Raw genomic sequence first — 14,439 nt, forward strand, 5'->3', positions numbered from 1 at the left:
AATGTTTTTTTTTTTTTTTTTAAGTAGTACATTGGACTGACTACTACTACTACTACTACTACTATTATTATTATTATTATTATTATTATATATTTTTATTTTTATTTTTTTTTTTGGGGGGGGGGGGGGGGAGGGACTAATTCTCAAGGCACGGGCATACCCTTCCGCCATGTGCACCAGGTAATTTCTGGGATAAATCCCTGAAGGTGACCCTAAGGGGGTATTCAAACTCAAAACCTCCGCTTCATGAGACGTGGTCTTGGCCACCTCACCAACCCTTAATTAAATGGTTAATTGCTTCATGAGACGTGGTCTTGGCCACCTCACCAACCCTTAATTAAATGGTTAATTGTTAGTATTGAACTCATGGCATCCCACTTGAGGTGGATACACACCAATACCATCTATAAGCTATCAGTGGGGTATAACCAACATAAGCCAATCCCCATTTTAATTGATTGAGAGTGTGGAAAGCACACATTTCTATCTCTCTCAGACAATCAAAGACAAAAACTTGTAATTCCTCTTTCTCGGGTTACTTGTTTCTAAAAAAGAGGAGTAAAATATGTTCGTTGCGGCAAGTTAGTCTCTTCTTCCTTCATGACTTTTTTATTGTGCTATAAAAAGTTCGCCAACTAAAGTTGGATAATGATCAATAACAAGTGATTAGAGTATGATTATAGGGTAGGGTGCTATAAACAAACTTCTAGACAAAGTATTTTGTCTTATATGGGCTAAGAGTTTCAAATGACTTGATTTTTTTGTGAAAATGATCTTTATGATGATAAAATCAATCTCTTCTGAAATATATAACCCTAATTTATAAGTTGAAGAATTGTAGATCGTCAATTTTTTACCATTAGTTTGTAACCATTTTTCATGGGGTTAGAAGTTTCGGAATGGACTGATTTTTATGAGGATGATCTCTTCATCATAGAGATCATCCTGACAAAAAATACGCCCATTCCAAAACTGTTTAATCATATAAGACAAAACTTTGCATAGAACGTTGTCTACAATTTTTACACTATCCATATGTATTGATATTAATATTTGGAGGGAGAAGCTACCAATTTCATTATCACTCATCTATAGCAATAAGGATAGAGAAATTGAGGAAAATATTGATATTTAAATCAAAATTGGTAGTGGAGGCTCACTTTTACAAGTATTATAGGAAGATTGTTTTATAGAGCTAAATGTTATGCTGTCAAAATGCATCATATTAATAAAATTAAATATGATCGGGATGAAGACATTGAGATGTCTGGTCTATGGACTGGGCAAAGACTAGATATGGGACCGATCCGTTGTCTATTGGGATACCCGATTATCAAAAAAACATAATAATAATAATAAATGTATTTAGGAGACGGAAAAATAACTCCAATATGTGATAACTAATAGAAAGTTGATTGAGATGGTTTGGCATGCCCAACAAAGGTTGATTATTATCCCAATTAGAAGAAATATGCAAGATGGAGATCTTAAAAGAACATAATCCAAAGGAATGTGAATAGAAGTAATGAAAGTAAAGATAAACTCATTCTTCATGATAAAAAATTAAATGACTTGGCTTTAAATAAGAAGATTTTGTTAAATCACATTTGTGGATGGCCCATTGGCCTCCACGGTTTTGGTATTTCTATTTTGGTTGGATTTTATAAATTAAAGAAAAGACAATAATTACAATTCCCAGTTAAGCTTGAATATCAAGTTTTAGAAGAAATCTTGATGGATAGGAATCCTATTAAAAGAGGAGGTTTAGACCTTCTCCTCTCATCTATTTAAGTAGGATAATATCTCTATTACAAATAATTGGAAAATCATAGATCATTGAAAGTTATTATGCTTTAGACGAAATGATCTCCATCAATCACTAAAAAAAATCCTAGTCGTTCTAAACTTAGAGAAAGAGAAAGTTGAAGATGAGTCTCGAATCAAAGAAGAAAGGTGCATCAATTGATTCACAACACGTGGGTAGAAGATATTATTCTCCAGGTTTTCTATTGCTTACTTAATTGATTCAATGGCATAATCTCTTTCAACTTTAAATTTAGGTTGCATCTTAAAGAAATTCTTGAAATATATGTAGGATCATGTTCGACACCCTACGTTTTACCATATATGTTTTGTCTTGCATGGTTTATAAGTTTTGGAATTGACTGATTTTTGGTGATGATGATCTCTATGGTGAGGAGATCATCTTTGACAATAATCAGCCCATTCCAAAACTTCTAACCCTGTCAAAAGTGATTTACAAAAAATGAATGATCCATGATTATTCAACTTGTAAACATGGGATTAAAAATTTCGGAATAGACTGATTTTTTATGAGAATGGTCTCTTCTCACCAAAGAGATCACCCTCACCAAAAATCAACACATTCCAAAACTTTTAGCCCATGTAAGGCAAAACACGTAGGGTGCCGAGCATTTCCCATATAAATATATATATATATATATATAAAAGTTCTATCGATCCAGTTAATATGATTAAAGAATGAATGTTCACGTGGAATATATTTTTGTCATAAGGATATGTATTATCAAGATACATATAAATCCAATCATAAGATTTCGTGTTTAATCAGTCAGGATCATAGTGTTTTTGTATGGGTCATTTTTCATCAGATAGATACCTAAAATAAAAAAGAGTGAATCTCTTTTTTATAAGTTAAACTTATAGTCAAACGTGTTGGGTTGTCTTATTTCCATTGGATCAAGATACATTGGAATGCTTTTTCCAAATTCAAAGTAATTTTTTTTACTTTTTTCCTTTTTCCCTTTTCTTTTTTTAAAAATTTTCACCAAATTAGAACAAAACTCGATTAGCTCCAAATGTACCATAGCTAGCAGCTATTATGCGCCGGGGTGTGCTCATACACCATCTCATATGCGAATATAGTACCCAAAACGGCCACAATACCGTTGGAATAACTATAATTTGAATGAGTTCTTTAACAACCCTATTGAACCTCTATTGTGAGCAAGGAAAATGGCGGGAACTAACGTCACTTTATCACCAAATTCGAAAACAAGGCTTCCAACCCAACTCCTTCACCTTCTCAGCTCTCCTCAAATTCTCCTCCACTTCTCACCATCTCCCCCTTCATCAAGGCCAAGCCATCCATGCCGATGCCACCAAGCGTGGCTTCACCGAGTCTGACGGCTATGTGATCAACGCGCTTATCATGATGTATACTCGATACGGTTCCCTCCATGATGCTTGTAAAGTATTTGATGAAATTCCCAAACCAACCTCTATTTATTGGAACACAATGATATCGAGCTTCTTCCGTGCGGAAGATTGCGATGGTGCCCGTGAACTATTCGATCGAATGAAACAAATTCTATCTCCCAATGACATCACTTGGTCGGCGATGATCGCTGGTTACACTCAAAATGGTAGAGCAAAGGATGCTTTGCTTGTTTTCAAGGAAATGAGAGGAGAATCAAATGAAATGTGGTCATATTTGTCCCCCAATCCCCACACCATTGCTAGTGTTCTTACTGCAAGTGGGCAATTGAGAAACATTGATTTTGGAGTGCAAGTACATGGGTACACTACAAAGATAAGCACGTACGTTGAGACCGATGTCTTTGTTGGAAGTTCTCTTATAGACCTATATGGTAGGTGTTTTCACCAAGATCGTGCTAAGCTTGTGTTTGATTCGATGATAGAGAAGTGTGTGGTATCTTGGTCAATATTAATAGCAACTTTTGTACGTAATAAGTGCCCATCTCGTGCGATTGAGGCCTTCAAAGAGATGGTTTATGAAGGTGAAGAGCCAAATTATGTCACTCTAAGCACATTAATCACAGCTTGCGCCAACATGCCCAACTTGATATTGGGTATGGAACTTCACGGTTTCATTGTCAGGAGAAGCGAGATGAAGCCAGATGTTTACGTGGCAACATCCTTAATAGACATGTATGGTAAGTGCCATTACATGGTATATGCTCGTCGGTTATTCGAGAAATTCAAGGGAAGTATAGGATGTAACACGACAACAATTTATAATGCAACAATTGTTGGGTACGTGGACAACAATTGTCTCGATGATGCATGGTGGGTTTTCCGATCTATGAATCATGATAGTGGCTCTGTTCTTAACTCTGTTACCATGGCCATTGTTCTTCCTTTGTGCACTAGATCTTCTTCACTCCTCTATGGAAAGGAAGTCCATTGTTATGCTCTTAAGAATGGCGTGGATGATGAAATTTTAGTTGGGAACAACCTGCTGGACATGTATTCAAAATGTGGGAAGCTCCATCTGTCAGAGAATCAATTTAAAATGATGGTCAAGAAAAACAGGATTTCATGGACTTCAATGATCAATGGTTACGGAATGCATGGAGATGGAGAAGGTGCAATTAGGGTTTTTCAGAGGATGATTAGAGAGAGTAACGTAATGCCAGATCACGTGACATTTGTGGCTTTAATCTCAGCGTGTAGTCATGCAGGTCTAGTAGAGGAAGGCCTCAGATACTTTGAATTGATGAGTAAAGGGTATGGAATCGTTCCTATGGAAGAGAATTATGGGTCTTTGGTTGATCTTCTCGCTCGAGCTGGTCGCCTCGATGAAGCCAAAAATCTAATAGAAATGATGCCCGTGAAGCCTGGTGCTAGTGTTTGGGGAGCGTTGCTTGGTGCATGTAGGATACATGGGGATGTTAAAGAGGCGGAGAATGCGGCGGAAAATCTACTCAAGCTTGAGCCAAATGAAGGTGGTTTTCGGAAGTTGTTATCGAGCATATATTCGGAGATGGGGAGGTTAGATGGCGTGGTAGAGGTAAGGAGAATGATGATAGAAATGGGTGTCAGTAAAAGGCAAGGTTTTAGTTGGTTAGAGACCAATAAAGGGATTTATTGATTCGTGGTGGGAGATAAGGGACATTTCCATGAAAGGACAGACGTGGAGTTCCAAAACACATGATCTTGCCAGTTAAGGGGCTGTTTGGATGCCCAATTTGGGTTTCTAAGAGGAGGATTCGCAACATTAGTCAACTGCTGAAAGCTAACTTATATAAAATTAGCAATTTTTGGTGAGTTCTTCTAATTAGAAGTTTTTGTTATTATGAAATAATATTTGGTCTCACATGCCATCTAGATAAGCTGATCATGTTGGAGGTTTCATTTTGCTAAAATGTCACTTTAGCTCTCATTTTGGATACCCAAACAGACCTGACTCAAACATTGAAGTATTGAGTCTTTGATGAAGTGAACCATAAACGATGCTAATTATTGTAAGAACGATTGCTGAAATGTTCCATAAACCAATTGTACAGAGATTCTTTCAGTTATAAGTTGCAGACCCATTTCGAGAAATTGAGAAGGGATTGATCAGTGCTGGATATTAATCCTTAATTTCGAAATTAAGAGTTTCTTTTATTTTTCTTTTGTGATGTTTTATTAATAGAGTTACTATTGTCACACCAACTTTCACTAATGCCACACCAATTGTGTGCAATTCTTTGGTGATATACATTGGAATTGGTGTGGCAATAGCATCTCGCTTTATTAATCTTAAGTTTCTTTTAGTATTAGTTTTTTTTTTTTTTTTTGGGGGGGGGGGGGGGGTTTGGGGTTCAAAGAAAGTTTATCCGAAAAGAAATTTGGCTCCCCAACGTTGGCTGCTGAAAAAGCTCAGAAGGATAAGCACTTTCTGAATTATGCATATTAGAGTTAGATATCTGTCTAATAGGCGATAAACTAAAGAGAAAGAACCGATACGTACATACAATATGTTGTCTGATAAGTGTATTCCAGTAAAGTAGATATGTACCATTCACTATCACTGTTAAATCATCACCATCATCAGGCATTAAGGACTCATACGAAAAGGTTTAGGGTTGGTTGAACGAATCTCTCATCCCTCCATTCAGACATGTCTTTTAATTCAAGTGTGTATGTATTGCTCTCACTGCCTCAACCCATGTCTTTTTTTTTTTTTTTTTAAGTCTTCTCGTCCTTTTAAAAGGCGGAAATTAAAAAAGAAACAAAATACATGTAAAAAAGATGTAGTATATATATAGGAAGAGAGAAGATGACTCATTTGGAGTCGAGCCTCCTGAAGTTCTCTTGGAACAATTGTATTCAAGCTTAAGTTATTTAAAGGCTACATGACGTATATGATTAGTTTCCTACTATTTTTAAAGAGGACATGTTGCTTAATAGTAACTAAAAATCAGATCCTGATGTGCTCTAATTTGATAGTGCTTTGCAATGAAATTCGATTTTGATATGATGTATTATAGGGAATCGATTGGTGTGCATAATATCTCATTCCTCTCAAACAATCCACGTTTGTTGCCAAGGGCTAACATTTGAAAGAATGTGCATTAGAATTTGTGGTAGTTCTTCACTTGAATCATGTTTTTCATCGTTACTTATATCTTATTCAAGTCTTCCAAGAATTAAAAGTCATCCCTTACATCTATGGTTGAGGGTGAATCTTTCATCGCAATTGAAATATTATTCCTTTGTGTGCTTCTCTCATCTTTTTGAGGTTAATCATTTGATAAGGTTCGACATTTTCCCAGAAATCGGTGAGTAAGACCTCCTAATGTTCTCTTGGAATAATAGTATTCAAGCTTAAGTTTTTCAAAGAGTACATTATTTGTTAATTAATTTCTTTTTTATTCTGAAAGTTCTCTAATAATGAAAGCGCCCTCGATCCGTGGGTATAGATCCGCTTTTATGTTTTTTGGGAGTCGTCACCTAGTTATATGGTCTAGGAACCAAAAATTGACTCTAAATGGATAAACGGTATTGAATCACGAAAAAAATGGATCTGGAGATCACATTATGGGATTGAAAGGTATTAGGCACCAATCCTACCCGGCAAACGCCAGTTTCTACTTTTTCCAAAAGTTTTATAATTTAAAAAAATAGCCTAAAAAATAAAATCAAAATTACTTTCTTTACTTGGGTGATTGCGACGATCAATTCCTTCAAAACTGGCGGAGAGCGTTTCTCGTATGAATCTTTCCGTTTTTGTCTCCATTGTTAGATCTGCTTTTAATCTCCGAGATAAGATTTTCTCTTCCTAAATCTGAATATTTTCTGACTTTTCGGGGTGCTTTGAGAATTTATAGGTGATTTTTAGGTTAAAAAATAGAGTTTGAGTGTTAGGTATGGACTTGGGACTTTAGATTGATGATTTTAAAAAGTCTTGGGGAGAGTTTTTGGCCTCTCTTTCTTAGGATTTTTCTTGACCTGCGAATTTAGATTATTGAGACTCCTTTTTATAGAGTTTTTTGGGAAATTAGGATTTGATTAAGTCTCTTCAAGATAAAGTTGAGTTGTCTAATTAGGATTTTGAATCTTACGTAAAATAAGAAAAATTCTTGAAGTTTTGGAGAAACCCCCCCTCTAATGGAGGATTCTTTATTAAATTATATTTTTAATTCTTTGGGACCTCCGGTAGAAGGTTCTTTATTAAATATCTTATGGGCCCTACTTAAGTAAATTGGCTACTACTTAAAATTTGTCCTGTGGGTTTAATTAATTGATTTTATTTGTTTAAAATTTTAATTTGATTTGTTAATATTTTACTTTATATTAATTAATGTTTTAATTATTAATTTCAAAATTTTGATTTTTAAGGATTGAAAAATTATCGTTTTACCGTCAAAGAGGGTTTTAACATTGAGAGGTTGATTTTCAACATTTAGGAATGTTTTGAAATTAATTTTTTTGTAAGGAATTCAATGGGAGTATCATTTTGTGTCACGTATGGGTTTTTAGCATGAAATGATTATGTGTCCTATGAGGGCATTTTCGTAATTTTATCAAATTTTGTAAAAATTAGCGAAACAGTTTAGTTGATTTTAGTTTGTTGTTTTATATGTTCGAAAGGATTTTCTTAAGCGTAATGTGGACTCTAGGGATGTTCTAATGTCAGATGTATTTTGGTAATTTGGTCATTTTTTGATGATTTTTCTCGTAAAGCTTATGTTTGTCTGAAGAATGATGATTTTTATGTTTTGGGTCATATTTTCGTAGCGTAGCATGGTTTATAAAGTTTTACTTGCTTGAAATATCTTATCTGAATTTTGAAAATTCATCTAGTAACAAATAAAAAATATTAGAATATTCATCCATCATTAGGAATCGTCGCAATCAGGTTGACGAGTTGAATAATCGGACGAGTGCGAAAATGGGGTGTTTACAGATGCACATCTTTGGAAGAGGGTTGAAGCAAACTAAATAACAAATCTATTTTGGTAGATAGTGCGATATCCGAATGTTAAAGCAAGTTTTTGGTTTTACATTGATAGGATGATTACGGGAGCGGTACAGGCCAAATAAAGGTGCTAAATCCAACCTCCCATTATGGACTATGATCTTGATTTCTTCTTTTGAAATGTCTAATCCTGTAGCGAGGTCACCAGAATATCTTGTCTTCAATAAGGGCCTAACTAGAGTCCCTGAAGTAGATATCCTCATGATGCCACAATATTCTTCATGAGTAGGACATAAGTGAATATACTTAATATGAAAAATATGGAGATAAGGTTTCTAACGTTTAGTCATAGCACGTAAAAGGTTCCAATCTATCTTAAACTCGCGGAAGTAAAGAGCACATCTCAACATGAATTTTCCAAAGTTGATTTTTTCTACGGTGTACATCCCTGTGATGGTTGTTCTGACCAATTAGTTGATCGAGTTGTTGCCTGTGGCTAACATCCTGAGTTGACACAAAAGGGTATTTCAGTATTTTTTCAAGTTCCATGTAAAAAATAGATTTTTATAATTATTTTTTTCTTTTGAAAATCATATTTTATTAATTTTCTAAGGCCCATGCCAAAAAAATAAAAATTTTGTAAAAATCTTTTTTTTTCCTTTGGAAAAACATTTTTCTTCTTTTGAAATGGATTGGGACCTGAATTAGAAAAATGTTTAAATACCATTTTGATTTGAATGGTCCGGCCCACCATGATTGTTAGATCGAGATGAACTGGGTCATTATGAATCGTTGTCACAATTAACATGGATTCTTTATTGGGTTGGTGCACCCAGTGATATGATAGTTTTGAATTAAATTAACAAAAGTTTGATCATCTTGAGGACAAAATCATAATTTTCTTATCTCAACATTTGAAAAGTCCATTTTTTTCAAAAAGATAACCCGGGAACACCCATGATAAATTCTAGTTGTGACCTATAGGGAGGGAGGTTCCTAGACTTTATGTTCACTACGTGCAATGCAATTTATCTGGACACCCTTACCTAAGTGCACTTATATACCTCTCGAGCGTACTCAATCAAACGGTACGTGGTAACTTGGTTTGATATACCGTAGAGGTACGAGTCTAACGTTGTAGCTTTCATAAATGGTTTAGCATCCCACAAGGGGACTGACCACGTACTAGTACTACGTTGGCAATCGGGACATGTGACTTTGCAACTTACAATAAAACAAAGGCTCAGGTCGCTCCAACGTGGGTGCATTGATCGAACGGTACTGATGCCACAGTTTTATATACCATAAAACTATGTGACTGGAGTTGTGATTTTCATGAATGACGTCGCGTCTCATGAGGAGACCGGGCCACGCATTAGTGTCACATTGGTTATAAAGAACATGCAAGCATGCAATGCAATGTAATATAAACGTGCTAATGGTGTGTGCAAAATAGGGTAGGGTGTGCTCAGGGCATTTTTCATATGAATGGGCCTATGGGCAGATCAAACCAGCAACATGTGGATATCACATAAACATTGATATAAAATCCATAGGATCGAAATTCAGATCAAGGCATGTACATCAAAAATATATTTATCGGGATCATGACACATTAGATGGGTAATCAAACAAGGTAATGCAAAAAAGAGAAAGAAAATGATCAATCAAGCTCGCACATACATAACCAACCATTGAGATAGGCACAAAAAACTCAATTTTTTTTTTTTTTTTTTATATCAAAGATCACTTCGGGCGACCCAAAACAAATCGAGATTTCAACAAATATTGAATTGAAGATAGAATGATAGTTGTGGAGATAGGGAGGGATGACTTTTTTTTTATTTTAAATATTACTAATTATTAAATAAACCTAAAAACACAGTTTAGCATAAAAGAAAAAAGATTCTACTTCCATACTAACTTACATGTTTGAACTCAAAAAGATTTAACAAACGTTCTGATGGTGTGCTATATGAAAAATTGGTGTGGTAGTAGAAGTTTTAAAAAAACATTCTCTCTTTACACCATTGCCACAAAGAGGGCAGCGAGTAATTCCCCTTTTTTTACATAAACAAAATAAAAAGACTCTTTTTTTTTTATTTAAAGGCAAATTGATTTTTGTTTTACCAAGCAAAAAAAAAAAACACCATTCTTTTATTGATTTTTTTTTAATTATTTATTAATATATATATATATACACATATCTTTTTGTTTAAAACTACTACTAATTATTTAAAGAAACCTAAAAACACTGCTCAATAAAATAAAAAAATTCTATTGTCACATCAAAATTAAAGAAAGAATTTTTTTTTAATATGTATATGTATATATTTTTATATATATACATATATTTTTGTTTAAAACTACTATTAATTATTTAAAGAAACCTAAAACCAATGTCCAATAAAAAAAGAAAAATTCTACTGTCACATCAAAATTAAAGAAAGAATTTTTTTTAATATGTATATGTATATATTTTTATATATATACATATATTTTTGTTTAAAACTACTATTAATTATTTAAAGAAACCTAAAACCAATGTCCAATAAAAAAAGAAAAATTCTACTGTCACATCAAAATTAAAGAAAGAATTTTTTTTTTAATTATATATATATATATATATATATATATATATATATATATATATATATATATATATATATATATATATATATTTTTATTTATTATTATTATTTAAAAACTATTACTAATTATTTAAAGAAACCTAAAAACATTGCCCAATAAAAAAAAAATTATACTAACACATCAAAACTAAAAAAATATCATGGCTCCTCATCTCAATCTCCATCATTCCATCTTCATTTTATTATTATTTTTGAAATTTTAAAATTATTATGGATTACCAAATGTGACCCACGTAACCCTTGATTAAGAGTTTAGAAAAATCATTGAAAAAGAAAATGTCTACAAAAAAGTAACCAAACAATTTACAACTATGCCAAAAGAATTTAAAAAAATTAAATAAATAAATACAAATAAATAAAATTAAAGGCAAGGAAAAAAAGAAAATTATGCCAATTTTACAATGCACCAAGATTTGGGGTTTTTCAAGTTTGCACAAGTGTGGATCATCTTTTATGTTTTTTTGGGAGTCGCCGCCTAGTTTTATAGTCTAGGAACCAAAAATTGACTCTAAACGGATAAATGGTACTGAATCACAAAAAAAAAGGGTATAGGGATCACGTTACGAGATTGGAAGGTGTTAGGCACCCATCCCGTCCGGCAAACGCCGGTCTCTACTTTTTTCAAATTTTTACATTACAAGAACAATGGCCTAAAAAAAATTTAGATTATTTACCTGGATGATTGCAACGGTCAATTCCCTCAAAACTGGCGGAGAGCGTTCCTCGTATGAATCTTCCCGCTTTTGTCTCCGTCGTTAGATCTGCTTTCGATCTCTGAGATAAGACTTTTTTCCTCTTAGATCTGAATATTTTTTAACTTTTCGGGGTGTTTTGAGAATTTCTAAGTGTTTTTTAGGTAAAAAAATAGGATTTTGGGGTTAGGTATGGACTTGGGACTTGGGATTCACGATTTTGAAAAATCTTAGGGAGAATTTCTTACCTCTCTTTCCTAGGGTTTTTCTTAACTTGTGAATTTAGATTATGGAGACACTTTTTTATAGTGTTTTTTGGGAAATTAGGATTTGATTAAGTCTCTTCTAGATAAAGTTGAGTTGTTTAATTAAGGTTTTGAGTTATGATTTTGAATCTTACGTAAAATGTGATAAATTCTTTAATTTTTAGAAAATCCCCCCCCCAATAGAGGGTTCTTTATTAAATTATATTTTTAATTTTTTGGGACTCTTGGTGGAGGGTTCTTTATTAAATTATATTTTTTAATTCTTTGGGACCCCCGGTGGAGGGTTCTTTATTAAATATCCTGTGGGCCCCACTTAAGTAAATGGGTCACTACTTAAAAGTTGTCCTGTGGGCTTAATTAATTAGTTTTATTTGTTTAAAAATTTTAATTTGATTTATTAATATTTTACTTTACGTTAATTAATGTTTTAATTATTAATTTCAAAATTTTGATTTTTAAGAATTGAAAAATTATCGTTTTACCCTCAAAAAGAGCTTTTGCGTTGAAAAGTTGATTTTCGATGTTTTTGGATGTTTTGAAATTAATTTTTCGTAAGAAATTCAATGGGAGTATCGATTTGTGTCACTTATAGGTTTTTTACATGAAATGATTATATGTCCCATGAGAGCGTTTTCTTAATTTTGTCGAATTTGATAAAAATTAGCGAAACAGTTTATTTGACTTTAGTTTGTTATTTTATATTTTCAAAAAGATTTTCCTAAGCGTAATATAGGCTCTAAGGATGTTCTGATGTAAGGGGTATTTTGGTAGTTTAAATATTTTTGATGATTTTTTTTCGTAAAGCTTCTTTTTGTCTGAAGAATGGTAATTTCTATGTTTTGGGTCATATTTTTCTAACGTAACGTGATTTATAAAGTTTTACTTGCTTGAAATATCTTATCTGAATTTTAGAAACACGTCTAGTAACAAATAAAAAATATTGGAATATTCATCTGTTATTGAAAATCGTCTCAATCGGGTTGACGAATTGATTAATCGGGCAAGTGTGAAAATGGGGTGTCTAGAGGTAATTTACGGATTGAAAAAATAAAATCCAAACAAGAGTCTTATCATTTGAAAGCTTTAAGGCTATGCTTGGACTGAAAGAAGTGGAGAGAAGAGAAATTTATTAAAAGAAGAGAAGATAAACTCAATTTCTCTCCATCATGTTTGGAAGAGAAAATTAGGGATAATTTTGAAATTTTAAAATATCTTAAAAGAGTTATAAGAGCAAAATTGGAAATATAAAATATTTTAGAAGACTTTCTCTCCATTTCTCTTCTCTTCTCTCCACTTTTGAAGAAAAAGAAAACTCACCTATTTTTCTCTTCAATTTGTTTTCCCTTCTCTCCCCACTTAATAATCCAAACAAGAGAAATGAAGAGAAACTCATTTATTTTCTCTTCTCTTCCCTTCTCTCCATTTCCCCCAAATCAAACACAGCTTAAAGGGAGATGAAACAACATGAAGTTAGTAGAAAAGCATGAACGATTTTTTGCTCACAGCGTTGTCAGCAAATTCACCACAAATGTGTGTCATGCAGTGCAAAAGTCAAAATCAATAGAGAAAAAATTTCTCTACTGCCCACACATCCTTTGCCCAAAAAATTTAGTTTTAAGATTCAAATCTTAAAAAAGATCATTGATCTCACATGGTGGGCATGACTTAGGAGATATAAATTCTCCTTTTGTTATTTTATTTTTTAGGGTAAATTTGTATTACCCCCCCCCCCTGAGAAATTGATGAAATTAGGGTCACCTCCCACAAAATGCAAGATGAGGTCTGCAACCCTGGACTTTCGTTGACCCAAGTCAAATTTTTTGCTAAAACATTTTTCATTAACGAAGATTGTTAAAAGTCTAAAATCCTCTCACTTATCTGAAATAACAAAAATACCCTTATTCACTTATCAATTCGATCGATTGAACAAACTCCTTCCAAAATAGTCGCCTTCTTCACTGTCATCTTCTTCACCATTGAAACGAAACGAAACTCAAGTTCAATTTCAATCGTGAAAAATGTCAAGCAACTGTCATCTTCTTCATCGTTGAAATGAAAACGACAAAACTCTAACTCCTTCGAAGGTGAAATAGGTCAAAGAAACCTTAAATCTCTCATATTCTTCACCGAAAGCTTACTCTAAGTGATGACGAAATCTTACCCTAAAATGGTCAAACGGAAATAATCTTCTTTAAGGGTGAACCGAAACCTCTTCTTCAATGGTCGAGCTTCCAAAGAAAGATGGAAATAATCTTCTTTAAGGGTGAATCAAACCCACTTAAAAGGGATGAACTTAAGGTTTCTTTGGATTTAATCCAATGATATATATGAATTTAATCAACGGCTGTGATGATTTTATTTTTCTTCTGAAGGGAAGCGTAAAAAATGGCATTTTCATAAAAAGAAAAAAAAATCATTTACAATGGTGTTTTCGATATTTTAAAAACATTACATCATCAAAATAGACAATGTTAACAGATAAAATGGGTCAACAAAAGTCCAGGGGACAAGGCCTCATCTTATATTTTAACACCAAATGAGAGTCATCTCCAAAACGATCTAATTTTTCAGCGTATAGGGAGGTGATTTAAATTGCCTAATATATGTCAAAGAAATGTTTTACAAAAGATTGATTTTTA

The 14,439-nt window shown here is 33.2% G+C and overlaps 1 protein-coding gene across 1 annotated transcript; it reads left to right on the plus strand.

The window, feature by feature from the left end:
• Nucleotides 1-2,950: 2,950 nt before the first annotated feature.
• LOC147388338 (pentatricopeptide repeat-containing protein At2g13600-like) lies at nt 2,951-4,876 on the plus strand. The gene has a single exon (XM_086420319.1). It carries the CDS (start codon nt 2,951-2,953, stop codon nt 4,874-4,876), a length of 1,926 nt encoding a protein of 641 aa, XP_086276445.1.
• Nucleotides 4,877-14,439: the final 9,563 nt, after the last annotated feature.

Source organism: Akebia trifoliata, chromosome 13 (genome assembly GCF_017979445.1).
Source record: "Akebia trifoliata isolate Shusen 1 chromosome 13, ASM1797944v1, whole genome shotgun sequence".
Lineage (NCBI taxonomy): Eukaryota > Viridiplantae > Streptophyta > Magnoliopsida > Ranunculales > Lardizabalaceae > Akebia > Akebia trifoliata.

Excerpts from the sequence above, each read along its gene's own strand:
- LOC147388338 (XM_086420319.1), top strand. The coding sequence starts at position 2,951 with ATGAGTTCTTTAACAACCCTATTGAACCTCTATTGTGAGCAAGGAAAA.